At 40.8% G+C, this 27,106-nt stretch overlaps 1 protein-coding gene across 3 annotated transcripts in view; it reads right to left on the bottom strand.

Annotated features, from left to right (window-relative positions):
* The window catches only part of mapkbp1 (mitogen-activated protein kinase binding protein 1), a 60,051-nt gene that overhangs the window by 11,624 nt on the left and 21,321 nt on the right, over positions 1–27,106 (bottom strand). For 2 of the 3 annotated variants that reach the window (XM_088648234.1, XM_088648235.1), the window contains exons 4-19: positions 20,057–20,119; positions 17,905–17,962; positions 15,615–15,785; positions 14,770–14,907; positions 12,681–12,863; positions 12,345–12,362; positions 10,778–10,938; positions 8,891–9,080; positions 8,558–8,695; positions 7,695–7,879; positions 7,097–7,188; positions 4,731–4,856; positions 4,014–4,084; positions 1,801–1,922; positions 700–775; positions 247–358 (exon numbers count right to left, since the gene is read on the bottom strand). In XM_088648234.1, the coding sequence (XP_088504360.1) occupies positions 247–358; positions 700–775; positions 1,801–1,922; positions 4,014–4,084; positions 4,731–4,856; positions 7,097–7,188; positions 7,695–7,879; positions 8,558–8,695; positions 8,891–9,080; positions 10,778–10,938; positions 12,345–12,362; positions 12,681–12,863; positions 14,770–14,907; positions 15,615–15,785; positions 17,905–17,962; positions 20,057–20,119 (1,904 nt within the window). The remainder of the gene's footprint in view (positions 1–246; positions 359–699; positions 776–1,800; positions 1,923–4,013; positions 4,085–4,730; positions 4,857–7,096; positions 7,189–7,694; positions 7,880–8,557; positions 8,696–8,890; positions 9,081–10,777; positions 10,939–12,344; positions 12,363–12,680; positions 12,864–14,769; positions 14,908–15,614; positions 15,786–17,904; positions 17,963–20,056; positions 20,120–27,106) is intronic. The other variant, XM_088648236.1, reaches the window with a different exon arrangement.

Raw genomic sequence — 27,106 nt, 5'->3', positions numbered from 1 at the left:
AATTTCTTGGCCTAGTCCTGCAGTCCAGCCAGCGCATCAGAGAAAACCAGGACTTCGACAATCATAAAGACGCCAAACATAGCTGACAAGCATAGCTTTGTTGTCTTCTCTCTTTTGTACATGCAAGGGCTTTCGCTGTCAGCTTAACTGTCAATTCAAAATAGGGCGGAAGAAGGAGAAAAAAAATCCTTAGCCATCTTAAATTAAAATAGAAAATCAAAGAGTGACCAGAGGGCCCAGTGTTACCTGAGTGACCAAACATGGTGGCCACACACTCCCCAGAGCAGAAGTCAAAGATGCTGAGGTTCTTGTCTGAGCAGCTGGTGGCCACATAAAGCCCTGAGGGGTCTGTCTGCACCTGAAAGAAGAGATACCGAAAGGTAATTGCTGTCACACACACATTTTAATTTCCCACAATGAATAGATATTCTTTGCATACTTAGGAATGCTTTTACTTGCACCTAGTCTATGTGCAATGATACATGCATGCATACACTAGAGTGTTAAAACAAACAGGCAGCAACGCAAATAAACTTGATCTGTGAAACACTAAGGACATCAAAACTGAGAGGTTAGCATGACAATTCCAAGACTAAAAGACATTTATAAATATAATCAATGCACAAAACTCACATTAGAAATTAATATGGGATTTGAAAGTAAGTGTGTGGTATCTATGTATATAGCAATGCTTCTTGCCTTGATGAGTGTCCCATCCTCTCCCTGAGATCCTTTATACAGCTTTTTCTGTTTGCCGTTGCTGATATTGAAGATCCTGCAAGGGAGGGGTACATTTCAGCTTCTTGTGCTCATGATTATGCTCACACTGATACTAGATGGGTAGAGAATGCCTCTGTACTTGCAGCTTTGAAAGAGGATTATCTCTTCAACCTTGTAATATTCGGTTTGCAGGTAATGCTTTATACAAATTTACTTCTCAGAATGCTAATCATTTAACAGTGACCCATGATCTCACAGTCTGGCCTGATCCTCCTTTCACTCATCAGATCTCACCAGACATTGTTGTCAAATGTGCTGAGACCAGAAAAAAATTAGATCAACCACGCTGATCTTCTCAACCTTAATGACGTAAGACCAGCAGGGGTTGCTGTGACACAGACATCTACAACAGCAGGAAATCCCTTCCATAAGTCCTGGGAACACTAATTATGCCCTTTATAATGCCAGGAAAGACCTATAACTGTGCCAAGTCACGACTGAAGCAGGCTCTGTTCCAAAGCTTATAACTCAACACACTTTAAATGTAATAAAATGTAGTAATACAAAACAGGAAAATTAATTTATTTCAATCATTTCTAACCACACCTATAGTCCTTTAGGCAAAAAACAAAGTCCTAGTTATTGCTAGAAAACTAATCACTCTGAAAAAGAACTCTTATCACTTAGAATGACATTAGCTATTCCAGTGCTGAAATACGGATGAAGTCTGTCCTGGGGTATACTAAAGATTTGAATCCATCTCTCTACAATGCAGACATGGAGAAGCAACTAACATAGAAAGAAACAGAGAAAGTTGAAAAGCAGGAAAACAAAGAAAAGAAAACTAAGACAAACCTAGGAAGAAGAAAAGGTTAAGCTGACATGTGACAGAAAGAAAGAGCACATGAATCTCAGCGTGTCGTGCTCAGATGTTTAACACGTCTGTGTCTTAGTCTGGTCTATAGTGTTATGCGCCTGAGCACTAATCTACTTATCCTCCTTTAGCTGGCCGGCACTCCCCCTGCACTGTCCACTCTGTCCTCCAGTAGCAGACCACTAGGTAATCAAGGCTCCACAGACCTGATGCAGCGGTCCTGGCAGCCGATGGCTGCATATTTGAAGGTTGGATCCACATCCATATCATACAGAGTGGTTTTGCGGACAATGTGATGAGTCCGAGTGAACTCTGTTCCTTCAGACGTCTGTGGGAGGAAAAAAAAAAGCTGAAAGGATCTACTTGATTTAGCCAGGAGAGGGGAGTCTTGGGGAGTGTGAAGTGGAGCTCTGACAGCCCTAGCTTTACCACAGGGGGAACTGCAATAGGCCTTTGCTGAAGTGCACAAATCAATGTTAGGACCAGATGGCATATTTAAATGTAGAAACAATTTTATGTACAAAGCTTTGATACTTCTAAACAACACATTGGCTTGATTTGAAAAACGTAATATTTTGCTTATATTTCATATCACTACAGTTTTCTGTTCTGTGTTTGTCACATTCTGTAAAAGACAGACCTGCTTTTCAAACTGCTAAACTTTTCTACAGTGGATGTAATGTGTTTTCCCTCCTACAGGGGGCACTGCATATAAATATACAGTACTTCAAAGGAAAGGCATGACCAGTAGCACGTGCAGCTAAACAGTAACCGCTGTCTCAAACGGCACTGGGCACTGACAGGGACAGCCAGAAGGCTTAGTCGACTGCAGTGTAAGTCGACAGTTATACCAGTCTTCGCAATAAAGCAGCTTCCAGGAATTAACAAACCACGTCCTAATAGCTCTAGTTTCCCTCCATTAGCATACACCACTTCAAGCTCCCCTAATCCCTGTAAGCAGGCATGTTTTTCAAGAATTCTTAAAGATGTACAAGAAGTCCTGGCATGACTAAGAAAAATATAGCAATCAAAGCTGATTTCAGTTTAGCAGCCAGTAATGGAGTGGATCTCGTGTCTTCTTGAAAATCTGATTTCATAGTAACAATGGTGAATAAAGAGTTATGCTTAGCTTTGCCTTCAACTATCAGGACACTTGTTTCTCTTGCACGGCGTCATGCAGAGGCTTCTGTTAGTATATTGCTTTGTAATAGATCACCACAATTTGTAATGAAAAATGTCAACACTACCAGTTACTAGTCTTCTGGCTAGGAACTGAAAGGATTAATTAAGAGTTAAGAAAATTAAGAAACTTGGGAAGAAGAAAAGGTTAAGCTGACGTGATAAAAAGAAAGTGCAAATAAACGGTGATTCCAATATGCAATGAAGGCAACCAGAGTCTTGGCACAGCTGCTGATTTTTGTTTAATTAAATAGTACAGCTGGATCTGCACTATAAAGCAAACAAGAAAAACAGAATGTCAATTTATCAGACATCTTTAATTAAATAAAGTTTTCTCTATACTATAATGCTTTTATGCGGTTGCAAATTTCACAAACATGTCTTACAACTAACACAGCCAGGAGGGTAGTTCACTGTGTGTCAGTCCTATTACCACACATTTATTGAAAAATGGTCAAAGCCTTCTATCTGCACAGTTATTTGACTCAGTAATGTATAAGCCCTTTCTTATGGATTCCAAAACTGAACTGGGCTAGCTTATCACAATACAGACTGGAAGAATATAAGGACAATTATTCACATGCATATATGCAGAGTCTATTTAAGGACCTTAGTAACTAGCTTTCAGAGGAAGATGGTGAATAGCCCAGTTCAGTGCCTGCAACACACTCCCTCTGCAGAGCTAGAATGCATTTTAAATGGTGCTTGTGTGTATTTAAAGAACGGGGTCCTTACAGCAAATGCATAGAAGGCACTTTGTAAGTTTTTATTCAGAGAACTCTGCTTTGGCAATAGAAGATCTTAGCAGAGACTGATGCCAATTTTCCAACAGCCCTGTTTTTTCAGAAATGATTTTTTTCCAGCAGGACAGTCCTATGAGAGAGCCTGTGGTGACAGTGTTTCAGGAAGCAGCAGAGCCTAGCTTCTCTGGTAGTGGTAAAGCATTACACAATCATAGACCCACAGAATTTAGTGCTCCCAACCAAACATGCTCCATTGAATGAACTGGGTTTTCTAGAAATCTGGAAGATCAAACATGCAGCTATTTAATTAAATGCCTATTAAATCCATAAAGTAATTGTCCACTCTTGAATGCCTTTTCCAAGTTTCCGAGTGTAATGAGCCCCCTTCTGTAACACTCCTCTATATCTCTGTCAATCTAGTGTTCGTGCAGCACATTCACTGCTGGTCTTTCTGTGTTTTGTGTTGGATTGGCAGCACCAAGCCATCGGAAAGGTACCTTCTGTGCTGTGCGGAAGTAGACGCTCTTGTCAGCTCCACAGCTTATCATTCTGACTTTGCCGTCATTGGCTGTGAGGAGAAAAAACAGTTGCCGTGGTGATGAGATGTGCTCATAACAGAACACTGGTCTTGAAGTGCAGTTTTGCCAGCTAAGCAACAAATAGCTGGCATCTAGACAGCAGTATTGAGCTATAAAAATATAATGGCTCCAGAAGAAAAGGCTTGGCAGAAACTCAAGCAGCTAAAATATAAACCCCTCAGACACACTTTTGTATTCTTTTCAAACTCCATGTGACTTTCAATTTATTAGGGATTAACTTGTCGCTTGTCACACTGAAAGAACATGGAAAAAACTTGCCAAAATGTCCAAAAATAAAGTCATAAATTTATAGTATGACAAATAAAAAAAAAATGCAATGACACAAACTACCTGACACAGTATAAGGGTATCCCATTGAGTTTTTACTGTTAGGTGAATCCTTGTATAAATGACAGACCGAGGGGTATGCTTATACGCAGTGTAAACATCTAGGCATTTCTCATAGCTCCACAATGTATATGAAAGGTCTGTGTACTTCCTGTGTATTGAGCCATTATGTTGACATTCCTGATGTGTTCGAGTGCCAAGCACACTGTATGAAAGCACTCACAGATGTGTGCTGACTGTACCGGTAGGAGGATTTGTGTGCATCAAGAATGTGTGCTAGAGTCCCACCAGCAAATTTGACAGCAGTGATGGAGGAGGAGTGGTCATCCAGGGTCTGCAGCAGGCTGTAGCCCCTCTCTGCGTCCAGCACGTGGATCAGGCGGTCCCGGCTCGCCGTGGCCAGCAGCTTCAGCCCTGTCACACGCACACAAACCTCCCAGCATCACCGCCTGCGCCGCGGCAGGACCTGGGATGCTCACCGACATTTTAAGACACGTTGAATTGAAACAGTGCTTACATTTCAAACATTTTAAATAAATTACTCACCTTTCGCTCTGCCAGCACAAACAGATTTAGTATTAAAAACAAATAGTGCTGTTTATCAGTTTAGCACAAGCACAGTGAATGTTCATGAATCACAGAGTTAGGTGGAGGTTAATGACTCACTGCAAAACCTTGTTTTCTTAACTCAAGAGACTAAGGGAAAGAAGATGACTTAAATATCGATCACAGTTTAAGGGGAAAAAAACGTGTGTACTGACAAGTCCATCTCCTAAACAAATCACTGAGGTAATGGAAAAAGAAAAACTACAACCTGCAAACAGACCCCAGGAGCCTTGCCCTTCCCCCATTGCCCAGCATATGGTGTCCATATGGCAGTGACAGTTACTGCAAACAGGCTACCTAGAGAAAGAGTCTATTAAGGGATTCTTCACTACACAGTACAAATTCAGGTACTGCTCTCAGACCCAGATCTCAATGTGGAGAATTGTTGTGATTATATATTGACTGGTGTGGAAATGCTATTGGTTCCAAGCCATTTTTTTAAATTAAACCAATCACAGTTGGCTAGGGACATGACCAACGATCAAAACCCTCATATATTCAGTGCCACTCATACAGCTCGACCTGTATGAGGGTTCAGGCAGGCTTTACTAAGCTGCCCAAAAAGCTGCACTAGAATTTCTAAAGCCTATTCGTATATATACTTAAGGCGGAATCACTGGCCTGTACATATTTAATATTTATCCATTTGATGAAGAAAAACTGAAATCACTGGGTTTAGGATCTTGTCTATTTTAATAAGAAATACACAAGAATACATAGTGCTTCCTCAAATCATGTTGTTTCTGTTGGGTATTATTTGACCAATCGTGGTAGACAGCTCTATTTTAATATTTAGTTCACTTTGGCACTGTGCAACACAAACTTTTCCAGTTCAGAAACCTACATATTTCATAAGAACTGTGCTTTTTATTTTGTGCAGACTCCAGGATGTAAAAACTCTCCATCAGATCTAGTTATAGCCACCTACTCAAGTAAACATAGGATTACTTTTGTTCAAAATTTCATTCTCAATAGTTTCCAGAGAAAGATGTTAAAAAAGCTCTTATGTTTCCAAAACTGTAATGACACTGCAATACTGAGCCACCTTTCCAACAGGTCAAGACTCATAACAGTTCGTGCTCATTTTAAACAAGGTTTTCTCATATTTCTAGAAAAGACAAAAGGCTGGAGAGAGGAAAGCGCAGACACAATGGAGGGCTACCAACTCCTCCAGCAGTGGGAGTCTGCAGGTGAGAGAAGAAAAGGCCCCTGTGGAATCAGGACTTACAGGCCTGTGGGCCTCCAAGGGTTATTCTTGACTAAAGTAGTACCAGCAACTCTGCCAGCTGAGCCGTGTCAACTGGCAGACAGAATTAGACACCATAAAATAAAAAAGACATTAATACCCAGAGCAAGCAAGCTCTGACAGTTACAGCCACTTAACAAGAGATTCAAAGAGAGGGAGAGCTGTGCTGGACAGCTGCCACCTTTGACCCCCAGCACACCAGAGCTGTGTGGGGAGGAGCCTCTTCTACAGTAAACTTGCCTTTCTGCAAGACTAAGGATCACACTCCATTAAACAAGGAGAGGCTGCACCTCGAATAACACCTTCGGCACTTACAGTATTTCACATTGCAAAAACAGCACAAAACGAGCAGGGCTGCCACACCATCTGTTCCGTTTGCTGCCTCACTTCCTAAGCACTCCAAGTTTATTGTGATCTTCCATTTCAGAGTCCAACAGGAATGCGAATGCATGCAAATACTGTAGGAGTGAACTTCAATGTATCAGCAAAAATAGTATTTTTTACCACTATATACAGATACTATTCTATTACCACTTCACCTCTAAAAATAGCTAATAAGCTGACTTTTTTGTGTCTCAGTGCAATTCTGAGGAAACCAGATGTGTTTACAGAAGGCTGTTTTCGAGCCCCAGTCGAACAGAAATGGGAGGGAAAGTGAGATGCAGAGATACTGCGTCTTCCTGTAGATGCGGACGTGTTTGAAATTGGTGCTGTTGGCGGAGGTTTCTCATGAGCCTGGCGAATAAGACAATCGGTAGAGGAAATGGAGTGTCGGAGGCTCAAGTTACGCCAGAAGTCTCACCTGTCTCGGGTTTGGAGTACTCCAGGCACAGGATCTCCGAGTCATGAGCCTCCACCTTCAGGATCTCCCCCATGCTCTGGAGCTCATGGATTCTGCAACATAGCACAGCCAGGCTCTCGCACAGCAAACTAGCACCCTTGTTCATTCACACCTTACACAGCAGTGCAATAACGTGCCCTCCTGCACTCTGCTGAGGGGATGCTTCTCAGCTACAAACACCAGGCTGACTCTCCTAATATGAATATGGCCCAACTAGGAACCATGTTTCAGCCAAACATTAATTATTTTGCATTGTATATACATGTTCTTTATATGCACATGTTCTATTTTTTCACACAAGGCTTCTGTATGTTGGCTGATTTTTTTGTTTCATAAATAATGACAAAGTAAAATTTGTGTGTGTGGTTTGTTACATGAGGTTAGATTTATCTACTGTTAGGACTTGGGGAGGAGTTGGTGAAGATCAGATATATCTAAATAGGTAAAACCACAGAATTGTAAGGAGGTGTACTTTCTTTTTCAATTCACTGTCTGTGGCAAGTATGTAATAAAGAACTCTTCAATAGCACCTCTCTGAGGACAGAAAGCAGTAGGATACCTGAGAGTCCCAGTGCGATCCCCTGATGCTAAGTGCTGGCCATCTGGGCTGACACACACAGTCCTGATGCCACTCCTGTTGTCAGAGGTCTGGAAATCTGGTTTTTCTGTATTACCCGTGGCGGTGCACTCAGTGTCCAGCAGGGAGGCAGTATTGTTGTCCATATAGATCATTTTCAGGAGGTCCTGGACATATAGGGACACAGAAAAACATAGGGTCAGTTTTTTGTTGACAACTGTGTCGCAATAAGACCATGACATATGGGAAGAGATACTGAAACTTTCACTACCATAAGAAGCTAAGTAAACTAATGTCAGAATCTACCTACGATTCTTCGAATACACAATTGACTAAAAAAATCAATCTAAAACCTAGACATTTTAATTTAACTATGGGCCATTATTCTTTAAACAAATCTTCAAAGACAAAAGAAGGCAGCAGATGATTCTTTGCTGGTTTCCTGAGCTCAAATTCTGAAAATGGAATGATCTTTATCTCGGACGTTGATCTTTGAAGAGTTCTCCAATGCAGCAATCAAAACTGAATCACTTCCTCAGTCACTGTTTAGAAATGCTTCTCCAGACATGTTATGATGAATCACAACATTCTGAGCAGCAATTTTCCTCCCCCCTCCAATCCTGCACCAGCACAGGATTTATACTCATTCACTTTTACACACTTTTGTAAAGAGGTCCACAGAAAGTGACCACAAACACTGTGCACGTCAGACTGCGATGACAGCCCACTTTGGTTTAATCTCTCTGTCATTCCTGACTGTGTTTTCATTGCTTGGCCATGTTGATGGGTAAATGTTTCATACAGTGTGAGACAGTGAGTTGTACTGGAGGGGCTGGCAGACTCACATTGCTGATGACATTGCGGGTGAGAGTGGCACTGTGCCCATCTATGTTCCAAAGCCGTATGGTGTTGTCAGAAGAGCAGCTGAAGAAGGAGCCAGGGGAGAGGCAGGCTTGAGCACTGTCACTCACTTCTGGGTACACCTGACACACAGAGACAGGGCTGTCAATTCAGCACAGCACCACAAACAGTGCAAAAGCCTGTCGCACATCACTACAGCACAAAGGGCATACAGCTCATGGACATACTGAACAGAAATAGTTAGAAGTACACACACAGCACTGTCCCACAATCCTCCATTCTTGCAATAAGACTGATTGGGCTGGTGCCGATCTTACCTCTACGCTCCACACGCAGGAAGCGTGGTAAAGTGCTGAATACACCTTGCCCACTTTCCGAAGATCGCGCACATCCCACGTGTACAGGCTGTGGTCGTTGTACACACAGGACAGCCAGCGGTTTGTGGGGTCATAGGTCACCGCCACCGTGTCCGGGTAACGAGCATCCAGCTTGTAGGAGAAGAGGTGACTGGCAAGAGGGGAGAGGGCATAGGTAGCGTTGTTGACCGATGACCCGAAAGACAAGTAAACTATACTAGCAGCAGCATGCTGAGGAACAAAAGCACACCAGACGGAAATGACCAAACCCAAACACCCACCCCCTTTTATTTCGGTTAGTGCTTCTTTCCCTTGAAAAAAGGTGTTGAAAACACTCCAAACGTAATATCTACTCTACGACTCATGAAAAACATTAATTTGTAGTACTATACTGACTAACAGTATATCTAATCACAGAACTTACAACACCAGATTTTACTATTATTGAAAATTATACCAGCATTCTAAAAGATGCTCAGCCTAGTGCTTTAGTTAAATGATGTTAATACATAACAACCACTGAAATAGATATGAATCGAGATAAGATTTATGCAGATAAATTTCTTGCATAAATAACTTCCAGTAAGGATCCATGAATATTACCGAGACTACTGTACAAAGAATGACCTGTGGTAGTCTCTATTCTAAGGGAGAATGCACTGATTATCAGAAAACATTCAGGTAACATGCCAGAAGTGCTTTTCATGCTTATCTACAAGGGGAAATTGACAAGAAATTCTGAATAGCCCTTCAAGAGTCTTGAAAAACAACAACAGATTTCAAAAATCCCTAGTGGACAGTATGGAATTCTAAGCAGTTGTAAGCTCTTTATAATTCAAGCAAAGCCCACATATGTCCTGCATAAATAATGAAAAAGGGAGGAATTGTTTTGCTTTTTATTGAAAGTATTCATACTTGCATCCTGTTGGGCCGAGTCAGATTCCACACAGCCCACAGAATGCCACACTAGCCAGGCCCTGGAATCAGCACCAGGACTAAGTATGCATTGTGTTGCATTAAATCTCATTAGAACAGCTCATTCTGAATCAAAGACCTCCATTCAAAAACATACTTCTTAAATGGCTTATGATTAATGCCAACTGTATTTCCTTCTTTTCTTTTTTGTCCTGGCAATTATGACTGGGTTCAAAAAGAAATTCTGACAAAGAGGATATGAAAAAGGGAAGCATATCAATGTGGCACAGCAATGCACCACAGAACGCACAAAACCAGGTGAGCTTGTGTTCTACTGTCAATTTCCTGGCAATCACTTGGAGAAGTGCGTTATAAAATGATGCTTTTGAACTCACAAGTAGACATTACAAAAATAAAAAAGATGAAAGAACATACTAATTGTATTATTTCATTGGTCAATATGGACGTATGCTACGGGTTCTAAACAGCACAGGCAGTTGTTCAAGACACAAGGTGAGATCCTATGGTCCAGCCATTAATGACACTACTTGACTGTGTCTGGGGTTCTCCAATTGGCAGAGCACAACTGTCGCAGTACTACTGGAATTTGGGGTGGTAAGATGTGCCTGGATTTCCCCAATTTGCTACACAGCAGTGATTCCTGGGACCGGCAAGATTTCTGTGATGCCAGGAAGAGACTGACCACTCCTCCAACCAGAACTCACTCACCTGTAAGGCAATGTGGGGCTGGCAGTGTATCTACACAAGCAACAAGGGTGGAATTACTAGACTTTTATACCTTATTCAGGGCTCTGATCTCTCAATATAACCGCTAACACCCCGCTAGTTCCCCACTATCCAACAAGCAGCCTTAGCCTCCCACTTTGAAAAGTGGCATCTCAATCTAGCCCAATCGTGCCCCAAACCGCTCACCTGGCCTCAGTCACTGTCACAATGTCAGTCCCAAGGCTGTGTGGCCTGGGCAGAGTGCAGATGAAGTGCAGGTTGATGGGATTGAACGCTCGGACCGTCCCGTCGGCACATCCGCAGAATATGAACTCTTCGCTCACCGAGATGGAGGTGGCCAGGCTTGTCTGGAGGAATAAGAGCCATGTTATACTCGGCAAACCTCTACAGGGGATAATTACTCAAGGAAATGAAGGTGAAAGGGTAGCGTACAAAGAAATGTGTACTACCTGCATAGGTAATACCTTAAAAAATGGCAATGCATATTTACTGTAGTGATCCCAATAGACTAAAGTATTGCCAATGCTGGTGGGTCATGTTTCTAGTTCCAGGTCAAGGATGAGAACCAGAACCCAAGACTACTCATTTCTAACTGCATTCTATTCTTGCAACAGAACAAGCCTAATAAAGGGTGTAAATAATGATTTCAGTGCTGGTGACTGTTCCTTTACATGTCCACAGAAGTTTGTGTGTGAATATGCTTGTCTGGGAGTCACCTTTCATCTGCAGTTTATTTTGAATCAGTGGACAGAGACTTTTAATTGATTTAATTAATGTCTTATGATGAGGATCTTTACCTATGCAGCTATAAACACCCTGAAAAAAAGAACACTGCTCATGGTTTCTCAAGTGCAAGGACCTAGGACGTTCAGTGAACAATTACAAAATGAAGATAATCAAATGCCCTGCTGGAATGTATCTTTCATGTGATAGTTTGGACTTGTGAACAGGGTTGCATTGTCTGCTCTCCTAAGTTGGCTCTCACTACCCATTAACCAATACTACAATGGCCTGATTGTGCGTTACTCACTGCCTTAGACATGACCAAATTTGCTTCACTTCACCACAACACAGAATGTGCTTGTCCAGATGACCTAGATCACCCAGGAGAATTCCTATGCTGGAACTGAATATAAGTTGTGTCTCTGGGGAACCAGGCTCACCTCTTCAAAGAGAATTCACGAGAGACCTCATTCTAGGCCACCATATGAATCCACAGAGTTATCATCAATCACTCTAAAATTATTCCTGATATTGGAGCTCCTGTGTGGCTCGCCCTGTTACACTAGTCAGGTCAGTTGCATGGTTACAACATTAGCCAAATGGGAATGTGATTCCCTAGCAGGGACATGAAAGATGGGTAGGTTAAAGTTGGCTGGAGTACCCTGGCAAATGGTGGCTTGCCACACACCTGAGAGTTTCTAGATGAAGCTGCAGTGACACTGGGACAAGAACAGAAAGGATGACAACATATGTTGGAAGATGCCTGTACATTCCTATCTCCTGAGTGGGGTACAAGAGTTGTGGTAGTAAGCTGAGGTCATTAAAAATTGGTGATTCCAGTAAAATACAGTATGATGTCCTGCACACTGCAAGTCCAGTGCAAAGGAGTGGGGATGAATGATAGTATGTATGCAAAAGGTGTTGAGGTGGACACTCCAGGAAACACTTCTGAAAGTGCAGACTGATGATCAATGGAAGGTGGCATGGGAGTGGTACCAGTTGGCGAGGTAGTGACTAAGCTTCGACTTACTGTGATACTGTCTGTGTTCTGCTCAGTGTGAAAAGAGAAGAAGCAGAACAGACCAAAATTAGATAGTGGAGTTAATACCTTGTGAGTCTTCCAAGACTACTGTGGATTCAACCTGAATATATATATATATGCACACTTTAGTCAACAATTTTGCAAAGAGAACCGAATCATTTGAAGAGTGTTTATAGTGAACAAAAGGAAATAGTCTTAAAATTTATTAAACCCATCTTTCTTAATATAACCAAGTAATGTTCTTTCATCAACCCAATGATTCTATTTAAGAGAGCAATGAAACTCCTGCAGATGAAGATGTCCCTGGGGGCAAGGCACACTCACCCGCAGTTCCACCCACTTGTCCAATAGTCTTTTGTCATTGAACTCGCACAGCAGGCCAGAGGAGGTGATAACAAAAGTGCTTTCTGCCTTGCGCCCGCGCCCACAGGCCACATCACTGAAAAAGTTGTTGCGGAGTTCCCCAAGCAGACCAGAGCGGCCCAGCAGTGGCACTGTGGCATTGACCTGGACAAGACACACAAGCAAGGAGCCTGAGGAGACCGAGCAACTCACAGACAGGGATACAAAGAGGGAGGGAAAGCACGGGGTAGTGTGAAAAGGGGGACTCATTAACTAGCTGGTCTGCCTGCATTCCAAATTCTAATTAATGTCAGTTAAAAATCACATGATTATGAAAGCTATATAAAAGCTAACAAAGACAGATGTAGTGGAGCAAACGTTTGCTGCCAAATGTATTTTAATTGTATATATATTAGTAACCCTATTAATGGATTTTCGTTTCAAAACAGATGTTTTCCATGACATATCTGAAGGTGAATGTTTTCAGTATTTTAAACCTTGCAATGCATGTTTGGTATATACATAGATTTGTGTGCTTAATGTCAAATTATCCAAATTAAAATGCTGGAGCTAGAGCTAGCATGAACAGTATATATGGCATAGTATATTCAGTCTGGCTTTGTGCGAGACACAAAACTACAGTATATTTTAGCTATAACTAAGGTAAGCAGGAGAGCAAACACCTTACGGTTAGACCTCTGCTAGAATTATAGCTGGAAACAGCCAATGTAAATGCATCTGATGGAAAAAGACAGGGAGGGGCTGGACAGGATACACAACGATAGGTACACGAGAGGTGCACTAGGATTCCACAACTGGAAAAGTGACACTTTTCAGGGTGGAGGTGGAATTAGGTCGTCCCAGCCTCTCACAACATTCCAGCAAACACTACTTTGTGACCTGCTGGGCAAGAGCAGATTTGAGGTGACGTCAGCAGGAGATGTGCTTCTTCCCCAGACATGTCACGTGATGAACATTTCTGTGTGTAAGCATGTCACATGAACATGTTGACACACTAGAGTGTACATTCACTCCAGGGCTCTCCCAAATACACGTGTGATTGCCAGGGAGTCAAGTCTTAAAAGTACTGGCAGTTCCTAACCGGATAGGTATAGATCATTGGTAGTTTCAATTGTGAAAAAAGGGCAGGCAGAGACAGGCACGAGGCCAAGAAGGGCAGCTGGGAATAATTCTGAAGAAGGACTCAATTCACTCCTGCCAACACCTAGCATGGACAAGAGAGAGTCATTCACCCATATAACATCTGTAGTAATCCAATAATATAATGCTAGGGGTCTGCAAATGCTTCCCAATTGTGAGCAAAACTATGTGGCAGACAAAGCTGTGTTTAAAATACTACAGATATGATAAAACAGGAGTCATCTATTCTGATTGATGGTTTGTATGAATGTACGGCAGTGGCAAACCCTCCCTGGCAGCAAACTATCCTATTCATATTACCTAAATAACAGTAATTAAATTATTGTCATGCAATTCATACAGCCTGTACTATAATACACTTTTTTTAACACTAACACATCTAAACCCAGGCATCTCCTAAGTGTGTCACATTGAACTCTATTACCTGGATTAGAACCAGATATCTCCAGAAATCTCCATGTCAATGTATGAGATCAGCAGTCTCCAAAACAAGTACAGTAAAGAAAAAGAAGACTGCTAGCTTTGGTTAGAATACAGTAATTAGTGGTCTTGCAGGATAAGAACATTTCAAGGCCGACCTACAGTCTGTGGGACTGTGGTATTAACTGGGCTACTGAATCAGCCTTCTCGTTGAAACCTGAGCTCCACTGTTTCCACAGACCACTACAGCATGAAAACAGTCAATAACATATCAATCTGGGAACTGGGATATCACTCTGCTAATAAACTCACTTTAAAGTGTTGTGCATATGCTTTCATATGGCCCAGGTTAGTTTTGAAATAGCAGCAAGCAGGATTGAAGATTGTACAGTAAATGATGTGCAAAAGTGTATAACAGCATGTTATCTTTTTATGCAACAACAAAAGACTAAAGCTATCCCAGCAGGCAATGTTTTAATGGATGGAATACCTTGGAGGACTTTGTGTGGTCCAGGTACCAAAACTTCACATGCCTGTTACCCGCAGTGACAAAATAAGAGCTGTCCTCAGAAAATGATACTGCTGTCACCTTACTGGAGACCTTGTTGGCAGCCACCACAGCATTTTTCTGAAAAAAGAAAGAAAAAAAAAAGATTAATAAAGAATGTGGTACTCGAGAGGTTGTGAAACAGCCCTTTGTGCTTGACTGTGAAAGTGTACTTACTATAGATTTTTTTAGTTTGGCCTGAAAAGTGCTTACTGGCTTTCTTTTTTTGAAGTCCACAAGAGACGCCTTTGTTGTTAATGTTCACAGCTCAGTTTGTTATGTGCCTTGTGAGGACTCTTAACCAGATTATTTTTGTAAACAGAGAGCGAAAAGTCCTTGAACATACCAAAATAATTAAGAAAATAAAAACAAGTGGGTCACTCTCCTCCCCCTATTGTTTAACAGCTCTCCATTTCTTCAGAAGAATGTGTAAAAAACAAAGAAAAAGCACCCTCATGATTCACATGGCCTGTGCAGACATCCCAAAATCTGACCAAGAGTTTTATGCTGGAAAGACAAGTGAAATCAAGAGATGTAGTGTGATGAAGTGACAAAGCACATGAGAAGAATAAAGCAGTTAAGTCAAGCTGAAGGCACACGACAGGAAAAAAAAGAGACAAAATACAGAGACGTACACCAAGGAGAGGGGCCTGGCATCTAGGAAGCCAAGTCATGCAAGGTTCCCACTAAGGCCAGAGAGAATCGCCAGACAGAAGGGCAGGGATGACATTTAGCGATGCTGACCCCGGCAGCACAAAACACAGTGTACCCCACAAAGAGAGGCCTACCTTCCAGGCCCAAACGTTGACGATCATGTCGTGCTGGTAGCCCACGCTGACAATGTACTTGCCGTTGGGAGAAAAGGCCACGCAGGACACACCATACTTGTGCTCCTGGATCTCCGAGACCTGGGTCCTCTCTGCCACATCCCACACCCGCACTGCTGGCATGTGCCCACTCTGAGGAGAGAGCACGGCAGGGTGTGAACGCAGGGAGACTGGCACAGGCTGCGCACGCCACTGACATTACATCATTCTTCTCTGTGGGAGTCTCAAACAAGCAACCTGGCCACACCGCTGAAGCCGAAATCCTGGCTTCTTTCAAGAAACAGCTGGTTCACATCCTAGGACCCATTGTGTTCTTTTGTTCTCATACTGTACAGGGATCAAAGATTTTAAGAACATCCACACCCCAATACCAACTTTTCTCATGGTGGTAGTGTCTCAATAGCTGCCAGCCCACTCATTTGCAGTCCTTTCTGTGAGGGGTATGTCACTGTCAAGCTGACGCAGGTAGAGAGAGACCAAAGAGAGGGGAGGTTCTCTCTAGAGAACAGGGATCAAAAGACTAATTATATTTCCCGTGTTTTTTTTGTAGTGAAATGAATACATCTTAAACTGTACTGGCAATTGGCATATGCATCTGGCAGATTTCCAGAGCTTTCTCCGTTTGTGTACCTTTGTGGACCAGGCTTAGGAGCACAGATAACATACAGTAGGTGGTGGGAGTGATGGCAGTAGGTAGTATTTTTTGTTCAAACTCTTTATAGAAATCCTCTTGCATTTGTGGCTTTTGCACTGCACTGGATCTCTGAGAATCTCTGTAGCCTTCTGTAATCACTCATCCTATTGCAGGCACAGTTGTTGAGGGCAAGCTGTCAATAGCCCAGTATTTAATCTGATAATTTCCTCAAGGGGAAGGAATAGGTGACCAAGGCAGCTTAGGGCAGGTCATGCTTTAGCAATGGAACAGTGAAACACAAAGGCCACCATTTCTTTAGATAGTGCAGATTATCTAGTTCTGCACTCTATTGCTCTTTGGCAGTGAGAAAGGCTTTGCTCACATTGTCATGAAATCCTGTTTTCTTTCTTTCCATTATCCTCCCAGGCTTGTCCTATTCCCTGATCCTGTTGGCAGTCAATATTATAGTTTTTTAATGCAATTTTATGCAGTTTTTGAACTATTTTGAAATAGTTTTTGTTAGTGTTGTATATGTTCTGTGTTGCCACTACATAGTGAGTAGACAGGCCAAAGAAAACATCCTGAAATGTACGTTCAGTAGCAAAAGAAACAAATTGCAGCACTTTTTCCCAGTGTTTTTTATGCTTGGCGTTTCATTTGTTTGCAATAGATTTACAGTCACAGTGAAGTGGTCTTAATGGTGCCGTTATGTAGCATGGTATTCTACATATGTATAGTTCTGCGCACTTTACATCTTTCAGGGAGGTTAACAATTTTCAACCAATCTAAATAAAAACTCATTTAGAGTGATGGAGTGGTTGTAATGATTTCTCACCCCTGCTGTGACTGTAATGAAGGGGATTAGAGGGTACATTGCAGGATCAAACAGGGCCAGTGCTTTAGTGGGGTAGAAGTGTGGGTTGGAGTGCATTAAAAAATCCCAGCAGACTGGAGGAATGAGAGATGAGCTGGCACGTGTGCCCGTGGCCGGCTGCCTGCCACTTTCCTGTGCCATTCACTCTCTGCCTCCCTGAGTCAGGCAATGAGCTGGCATCATGCCTGGCACAACCATGGCAACCCTGAATGCATGCACTTAACCAGCTTCAATAGAAATAATTAACATGTCATGGGCAACAAGGGTGTGGCCATGATAACAGAAAAAAGATGCACCTAGACTAGGGATTTTACTGTGCTTAAGTCAGTTTTTTGCCTTGGGGGCAAGCCACAGCTCCTCATAGAGCATGCAAACTAAAGAGCTCTCACATACACAAACACAAACATAGGGACCAAAGTGTAATAAAAATAAACAGGATTTGTTCTAGAAGTTGCCAATTTTGATCATAGAAGAATTCATCATTAAAATGAAGTAGCCTGTTAGGATTATACTGCTTTAGCAATTGTTTCATGAACACCAATTTCAAAACTGGACAGGAGTCAGGATTCTGCACATTGACTTGATTCCTGTGGTTAGAAGAGTGAGGTTAGGTACAGTTGTGGTGTATTGCTGAAATCGATGTAATAAATTAGGAAATATCGCCCCAGGTGGCAGAGAATTTACAGAGGTCAGCAAATCCTGACAGTATATTAATCGAAACATTTAGAGGAGGAATGACTCACCTCCCCTGTGACCAAGTATTTGCCATCAGGAGAGAAAGATAAAGCTGTAATTGTTTTCCTAGAAAAAAGGAAGAGGAAAACATTTTGGTGAATGCTACATACAGTACCTGGTTTCCAACTTTGTATAAGCTATTTCCAGAAGAACTTAGTAGTACACAACAAAAACATAATGCTGAACACATCAAAGAGCACTCATAAAGAGACTCTGAACTTTCACAAATATCAAAGTTCACACCAGTACACCAGGTGTTTCTTGGTACACGTGACTTTTTTTAGAAAATGTAGGCTTTTCCAATGGGTATCAATTTTGCTGACATCCATTTTGCATACATGATCTGCTAAGTAACAAAGACGACAAAGAATGCTTTAACAACTTTACTTGAAGTAATATTTTATATTCTTTCCACGCTCCTTAGTATTTACTAATTTTATCAGAAACAAAAAGAAAATATTTGAATGTGTCCTACCAGTGTTAAAATGCCATCTGAGGCTTTGTAAAGAAAAATTTTGCTTTCAACTGATGCAAAGGGTATAAATATGATTTGTACTAAAGGAGGATTAAGAACCATGCTAGAATTAGAATTACAGTTCAATGAATATTACAGTTCCAGTAAAGTAATATTTGTACAAGACAAATCGTACGGTTTATATGGTATTGTGGTGCTATTTTGATTTTTTTTGTCAGGGTGTGGATTTGGTATAGTTTATTATAAACATGCCAAGAACCTTAAGCTACAGTAAGAGAACACCTGGATCACACATTCTTAATTCAAGAATTTGAAACACAACCAAAGCACTAAATGAATTTTATCAGTAATTTGAAGCCTAACCCTAGCTCCACTCAAGTCCAGCTCTAGCATTAATGCAATTTTTCAATTAATGAGACAAAAAATAAAAGCACATATGGATAAAACCTATTTCTATTTATTTGCAAATGTGGGGAAAGACATGCTATCTGGAGGTTAGGAGCACTTTACTTTTCTCCCTTCATTTCCCAGTACAAAATACTCAGTGAAAATGAGACTGGATGGGTTTAGCCTTGATTATCTGATCACAACATGCTCAATTCATTCAGGAAATGAATCTATTTGATAATTCACTGCTGAGCCCCTAAGCAAGAAGCTACAGAAGTAACCGTGTAACCTTTTCTGACAAAGAGCAGGAGCTGGACATGTGCTGTGCTTATGCAGGACCTGGCATGAATCCTTGGTCTTTAAAATGCCTACTGCAATGTAATTCATCTTGTGCTGCTGCCTGGCTGTAAACAAACTCAACGGTTAAGATCCATCACGGGAGGAGATGCGAGTCCCCCTTTTATGATCATGACCGACTGAGGTGACGTGCCGTGTGTACTTCAGGGTGTGTGGATCAACATTAAGTAAGGAATCCTTCATTGAGAAGATAACACTACAGCAGATAATTTTCAATCTGCATTCTAGTTATTCTCTACACCAATATGCTAGAGTGCATTTATATACACAGGGAAGTGATGCGTCATGTGCTGTAGGGTCCTCAGAGGCATGAGCTAAACAGATAATTCTGTTATTTGTGCCAGTTCAGCCCTGATTATGGAGGTTGAAGGCTCTCAGCTCCTGATGCACACAGCTTCTACCTCTAGGGAGAACCAGATAAACACAGCGATTCTACTACACCAGGGGCAGAAAATTAGCAGAAGTCAATGTGCCTCACAACTTCTGGTCAAGTCCCCCAGAAAAGAAGTTGCTTAGGATATATAGTGAGGTCACACTCTATACTCTTAATGTCTTTAATGTTCATATAAGGGCTTCAGAGTCAGGGGGAACCGAGTATTTCATAACAGGCTGGGCATAATTCTGGGATGTAAAATTACATTAAATACAATCAGAGCAGCAGTCAAAACATGTTGCTCCAAGACAAGCATGTGCTCCAGTATTTCTTTCTGGAAACCGTCCAGACACAAGAGAAGACTTCTCAAGTATAAAGCCCTCCTCCCAACATCCCAGGGTGTTTTGTGCCAATTCTAGAACATTATCTGTATGCATCCAAAGCAAATACACTTGGAAAACAAGAATAAGACTGTTGAATGTTGAATTCTCTCACTGATGTCTAATGAGGGACAACATCATTCAAGGTAACCTGATTAAAACAAATTTAGATTCCTTGGTTGCCTCACCTGGAGCTGTTGAGGATGTGGTGCTGTTTATTCTTCTTGGGGTTCAGCAATACCACCACACACCTGTAGAAAAATACAGGAGACCCGGGGGTTACATAAACTGGGGAGTCTGCTCATAACAAGTCATGACACAAAACTGTCTCTTAACACTTTTTAACCTGTTGAATCTTTTGTGGATTATCTGATATCTGGAAATCACTATACGGCCGTTTCCATGACCCAAATAAGATCAGACTGAAACCAAAGTTATTTTTTTAATTTGTAAAATTAAGTATAAATAAGTGCTTTCATTCTGTACTGGTTATATTAAACAGCTTGAAAATGTGCCTGTTGGAAATTCACAACTCGCAATTCCACCCCCTGGTGTTTTCCAAGTTATGCTTTTTAAGATGATTAGCTAATTATTCGTGACAGGAGCTTTCTTTATACTGTGGAACGAGCTCTCATTCTCCTCGTTTTCAACACGACAAACTCTCACATGCTCAATCACTCGGTCACAAGTTATCTGCCTTGTGTCAGTTGTTAAACGCTCACCTAACCAAATATTAAGATAATACTCAAAGCCTCATGAAAACCAGTATCAATCATGTTTTGTTAACTTTGTGATAACACACTGGAAGAAACCGACATGTTTTAAACAAGAAGTCAATACAAACGGTCTTATTGATGTTGTCATACCTCATAACAGCAAACTATATCAAGAAATACAGTAATACTGTGGCCATACTCAGTTTTCAGGTTACAACATAGTATGATTCAGAATTATTTTTTAACTGTTTATCGTAATTCTGATCTTAGTGACAAATGCATCTAAAATTCAAAATCGGAACACTTGCATATTTTTGAAAATACTGAAATGTCAGTTATGTCAGGTTAACACAAAATATACAGTTAATATAAAATCAAAACTATATCTCACTGTTGTAAAGAAATAAGACCCATTGAACATACTGTATGGCGGTCAGACAAGATTCAGTTCAATGCAGATGAGTATGTTATCGTAGAGTGTTCATATTTTTTAACATTTGAGCTTAACCTGAAGAGCTAAGGAAGTTCCAGCCAATAGTATCAATTGGCATTGGGCTGTATGGGGATTTTGTAATGCATAGTTTCTCTTCTGAAATTCCATGTACACAGGACTGGAAGTGAAAGAGAGAATGAAGAATGCAGGCCAGTAACATGCAGGCTCTGCTAATGAAAAACTGAACAGCATTACTAGAACGGTACAGTGTAAGTACTAAAAAGAAGTTCATATTTGTATTATATTAATTCATTGACTGAGCTGTTGAGGAGTTTCCACAGATGACCTCTAAACAAAAAACAAAGGCTCCAGTCAGTAAACACACTGCTGTCATGACACACCACAAAACACTCAAGCTACGTTGGAGCCAAGTAAAGATTTGTGCCAACGGCCACAGTAGGTGTAAATTAAGGAACTACATTTTATGGACATTTTATTAACATAATTTTGAGCAGTTATACAACAGCGTAGAAAACTTTGAATTTCCTTTTGAGAAATACTCGTTGCAAGGTATGGTGTATATACCAATTACAAATGCGTAATCAACCAAAAGTGTGTGAGAAATCACAGAATTGGATACCAAGTTGCCGTTTTAACAATGTTATGTTAATGGAACAGATTTATAAACAGGGATCAAGACGTATAGCTGATCAAGGTATTTCACCTGTGATGTTAATGTACTGTATCTACAATATATGTGTGAATAGCAAAGCTCGATCACTAGGTTTGGACACTTATCTGGATGTAGGAATTCTGTCCTTGCCTCAATAATGATTGTTTTGATTTTAGGAGACGGTCATGCCAGCTTATTTTAATTGTATGATGAGGAACTTTAAATTGAGATGCTCAATGTTACTAGTAAAAAAAACAGAAATGAAGACCGAAAATCCCTTGCATGAGGAAGTTTGACATGAACTCACACTGCCACATGCTAGGCAGTAAAAAAGAAAATTCCATCTCGCAGCAGGGGACTGGAGATCAGTTTTATCTTTCAATTTCCAAATGTAATAATCTCTTAGATACCGCAGGCTTAGATTCATCAAACAGGAAGAAGTATACAATGGAAGTGTTATCTGTTACATTGCATCGGAATTGCTTTTGCTGAAGCCCTTCTGTGCTTAAATTAATTTCTCAGAAATATGACCTCATCACTAAAGAAGAACATATTTTATTTTTACTTTTGAAATATTTTTCATTTCTTTTGAAATCTTTTCAAGGGGTAAACTTCCTTGTAATGTGGCTTTTCATCCCTCAGCGCAAACGTTCCTCCTGAAGTATAGTCGGTGTTTCAGTCATGTTGGCAAAGAGTCTGCAAACTCATTTCTCTATTTGGGGGCATACAGAGAAAAATAAACATCTAGACAGGACAAATTCTAATAAAATACCATTTACTTCTTAATCACAATGGTATGACCATAACAACTGTACCTATTCTGCTGGATTAATATGACGTCACACTGCATAAATTACCACCCAGTGCGATGCACAAGCTGGAGACCCATTCAATTTCAATACCAAAACTCTCTGGGTTCTATGGTCACAGAGTGAATTGTGATTAGTCAAGATTTTCTTGTGATCAAGTCAGTGGTTGCTGTTAGCCAGGCCACTCACAGCAAGGCCATGGGAGAGAGCTGGAGGAAGAGAATGACTACAGTACAACTAAATGAACCTGATACACTGGAACCAGTCGCAGTAAACCCACAAGAACTGAGCCCTAATCACTGCATAATGGTAATATTGAATCATGATAATAATAATAATATTACTCAATAATGATCCTGAAGTACTGGATATGGCTGAAGTGAGTTATCCTGTAAATTCACAAGACAACTTTCCAATATGTTTGAAGAAAAGTACATTAGAAAATCAATTTAAATGTACAAATGTGCACAAAGTATTTGTGTATTTTGGTCTTTGAGACGTTCATTATTAGAATTCCATGCGAGACAACTGTAGCAGACAGCATCGGGCCTAAGGAACAAGTGCTGCCTAAGTGCTCAATAACTTTTTTTTCTAGAATATGGCCTGTCATTTCTTGCTTTCCTATATTTGAAACCCACCACATAAAAGTAAACCTCACTGATTATGTAGTTTTCTCATCATTTTCTGCTGCCAAGATTTAACACTGTTTGCGATTCCAGCTGGGCTGCATTTTTTTAAAGTACTTCCGAAGTTGTTTTCACAACAGGACAAAGCCGGCTGTCTGATCCTGCTGCATGGCTCCATTCTGCAGATGATGAACTTATTCTAGCTGTAGGTCTGCCATCGCTCATCCACTCCTGTTACACAACGCAGACCACACCTCACTTTGCAAATGAAGAGTTTTGTACTCACTACAATAAACAACAGTTGGCAAACAGGTTAAGAGGTCATATATTGCGGACTGCAACTGACAGGCCTTAAAGTCAGACAGTCCGAACATACACGCACTGTTGTGGTAACAACATTGACTCACACAATTAAGGAGGGGGAAATGGAGAGGGATGAGTATACGGAGGGGTTGAAAAACCTTGTGGCTGGGACTCAGCACACATATATAGTGAGACTTAAAGGAATACAATATTAATTTCTAATTTAGCCCTACTGCAAGTGAAAAAATAAACCAGGTCTATCTTTATCACACAGATTACACCTGTAAGACATGCGTAACGTGAAGAAAAACAGCAGTATATTCAAGAACATGGACTTTATTTGGTCTCTTTACATTTGTTCTGTGTTTTGCATACTTCAATGTTTGACATGAAAATGTGCACGAGTTTCCAAAGGGCTGTGGCATATCAAGAGTCTATTTAAAATAGAGGAGTGGCAGTATCACTAAAGGGGAAGACCATACTGTCGCCTTCCACAGCCAGTACTCTGTGCAGAAAGCACTACGCTGCAGCCAGCAGTACAGCATACAACTCCTCTAACACATGTTCTCACAGACTCCAATTCATGCCTTGTTGTTTCGTGGAGTTCACCAATCCTGAAGAATTTCCCTACAGCACAGCATAACTATTTAGCAGTGGGAGAAGGATTTGGGCATAGCTGAAATGTTCCAATTTGGAAAAGAGAGAAGCAGATTAGAGGACCTTTGAGAGTTAGATGTCATGTAGCCTGCAGCTTCTCAAAGCTCTTATTCAGACAGAAATGGAGAGCAAATGACAGATGGCCATCATTGGCGCTCATCCAGTGTCATCTAATCCTGATGGCACCGCAAACTGCTCTTCCTTCACATTTATGTGGGTCCAGTTTTAGTTACCTTCCTTTTTGTCTCAGTTATTTTGCAGCCATTCTAGTTCAAAAGTAAAATAAATTGGCCCCCTTTAAAAAAACAAATCACAATCCCCAAAATAAGTTTAATTCGACAATGTTACAGTTTCAACTTTTTAGATGCACATCAAAATGTGCAGAAAATCTGAAGGAAATAAGGCTAAATTAGAAATGAGAAATTAATGCCATATTCCTTTAAGTAAGTCTATACCTACAATTGCCAGTACTGGAAACAAAACATTTTCACAGCAGCAGTGCTGCTGTATTTGTGACGCTGATAAGGTGTTAATTGAATGCTCCCCCCACTGTTTCACCTTCGTGGTGCTTCTGTCAGTGCTAATGAGCTTGCTCTCACTGCTGCACTGTCAGCAAAGTCATGCCAAACTTGCTGAAGAGCTGCATGCACATGTCTGTGTGTCACAGCTCATATATTTCTGCCCAGCACAGTGCTGACATAGATCTCGGAGGAAGATCTGTTAGTGGGCATGCTCTGAAGTTAATGACCCTTTACTTGACTAAGGTGAGTGGTAGGAGTCAGGTCACCTGGATAGTATCTTGTTTAATGTAATGGGGGCTCCAACACAGAACTGCAGAGAAAGCATTAGATCACAGACAGTGTGATCTTTCACATCAGCTGGATCAATGTAGTGAAATATTGCTTGACTTCTGGCAAAACCAAATACCACACTTGTGTCGCCAGCCTTCTACAGTAATCTATCATTATACAGAGCTATGACACACACCCGAATGCTGTATTGTTGAACACCTGTACTGGGGTGTACCAGAAGAACAACATAAATCATCCCAGCATTTCAAAGGGGAATGGAAAAATAAAAACAAACACAATAACCTGACAATAAAACTACAGAAAGTTAAATATTCCATATGATGCAGCCAAGAAATATGATGCCCCATCAGTTCCTGGCAATTGTACTATGGGACAGAAGGTTTAACTCAGTCTAAGAAGGATTCTTGGACAGACAAGAGAGGAATACAGCCTCATGTAAGTATCATCAAGTCCTTCTGTGATTCACAAATAAACGATTCCCTTAGGTTAAACTGTTTGAAGAGCCAACTACCTTCAGAAAATACATTTCAAGATAGCAGTACATCTGAAATATATTTTATTACTTCCATTGTGTGTGCCATGGTTTTAGGTGTATACATATGTACCTATCACAATTAAGGATTCTGAAGATTTAACTATGCTATTTATGTATTTTACAACGTGGACTTCTTCCATAAATCTTGGGCCAACGTCAAACGTCTTTACTTTCCTCAAATTAGAATAAATACAAATATATCTGTTTCAAATATTATTCAGGCAAAGGAAATGAGAAAGTCTGTGAATAAGGCCAACCAACATCAATAAGCCAGTTTTTGCACTTATAAGATCATGGGGAACACAGGCCAACATCCATCTTTTTAACTAAAGTCTCTGCAGTTTTGTCTGATCTTTTTGAAGGACTTGGGAAGGAATGGAAAGCTTATCATACGCGAGTAGACTGAATGGCCATAATCTGAATTTAAATTCAATTCAGTTTCCCAGTTTTTACATAGAACAAAAAAGTACAGTACTTTCTGCTAAAAACATGTCATGAATTTCCTCTTGAGGTAACACACCTTCAGAAAGAGAGCATTAGCTGCTCTGTCACCCTGGGCGTTATTTGGTACCAAAACTGTATCACAATCCCATAAATGATTAAAGCCAACAACTGGCGCTTGAATCGGAAATCCTATCTATTAAAGTGAAGTATATCTGAGCAATGCAGCAATTTCTATCTACAAATATGTTTTTTCTGGCAAAACCACTTGACACCCACATAACATAGTGGATCCTGGATCAAACAATGAATTTCAGTCTACCAACAGGTTCACAAAGCCAGAAACACCTGATCAACACTCGAACTGACTCTTACATAAGAGCAAGAAACAGCAAACGAAACCAGGACTGAGAAAGAACAGATCAAAGATAAGGAATCCCTTTTTTATTCAAGTGAAGAAATGAGGCTTTCAGCGTGTGATAAGATTATCTAAGTTTTCTAATTGTGTGTCCGATTGAGATACAAAAAAATCACCAAGTTATCTCTTTTCAAATTCCAACTATATCACCTTTTACTGCAAGAGGCCCAAAGACCTACAGTTAGCATTACTAAGAATTACCACGTTAATGCATAATTTAAAAACCCGTATAAAGGGAAATGAAGACAGTTTTGTGGATTTGGAGTTTTGTAATGTCACAAGTTACAGAAGTGCTGCCGGAAAGCAGCGTGGGAGCGCAGTCCTGCTGTCTGGGGCTCAGGAGGGCTCCTCATCCTGTTTGGCCCAGGTGACCTATTACAGTGAGCTTTATGTCTGGCCCGGGGCAGAGAGAGGTGGGGAGGAGGAAGTGGCATCATTTTCCCCATTGTGTTTCAGACCTTTCCAATTACCATGGGGGTAACATCTGGCTCACTGCTTGGCGTCACATACAAAGAGGGGAGTTTGAAAGAAATGAATGACAGCTGTCAGTCCTAGCTCTGGGGAATAATGCCACCACATATTAAATGACATAAAATGCTGTGAAAGCATAGAGCCAAACTGAAACAGAGGTCTTATGTCTTGTTGATTAGAATTAACATTGTTTGAATTTATGGAAGAGCCTTCAAACACAGTGGAAAAAGAGGTTACATTAAGGGCTATTCTACAATAAACATTAGGAATAAATTTAATTTTCATACCTGGATCTGGCTCACTGCAGTCCTGTATTGGACTAAATGGTTATCGAAAATAGAGGG

The sequence above is a fragment of the Lepisosteus platostomus genome, chromosome 10, assembly GCF_059453375.1.
Source record: "Lepisosteus platostomus isolate fLepPlt1 chromosome 10, fLepPlt1.hap1, whole genome shotgun sequence".
Lineage (NCBI taxonomy): Eukaryota > Metazoa > Chordata > Actinopteri > Semionotiformes > Lepisosteidae > Lepisosteus > Lepisosteus platostomus.
The sequence above is the reverse complement of the archived record's forward strand: the minus strand, read 5'-3'. Positions and strand labels throughout refer to the sequence as shown.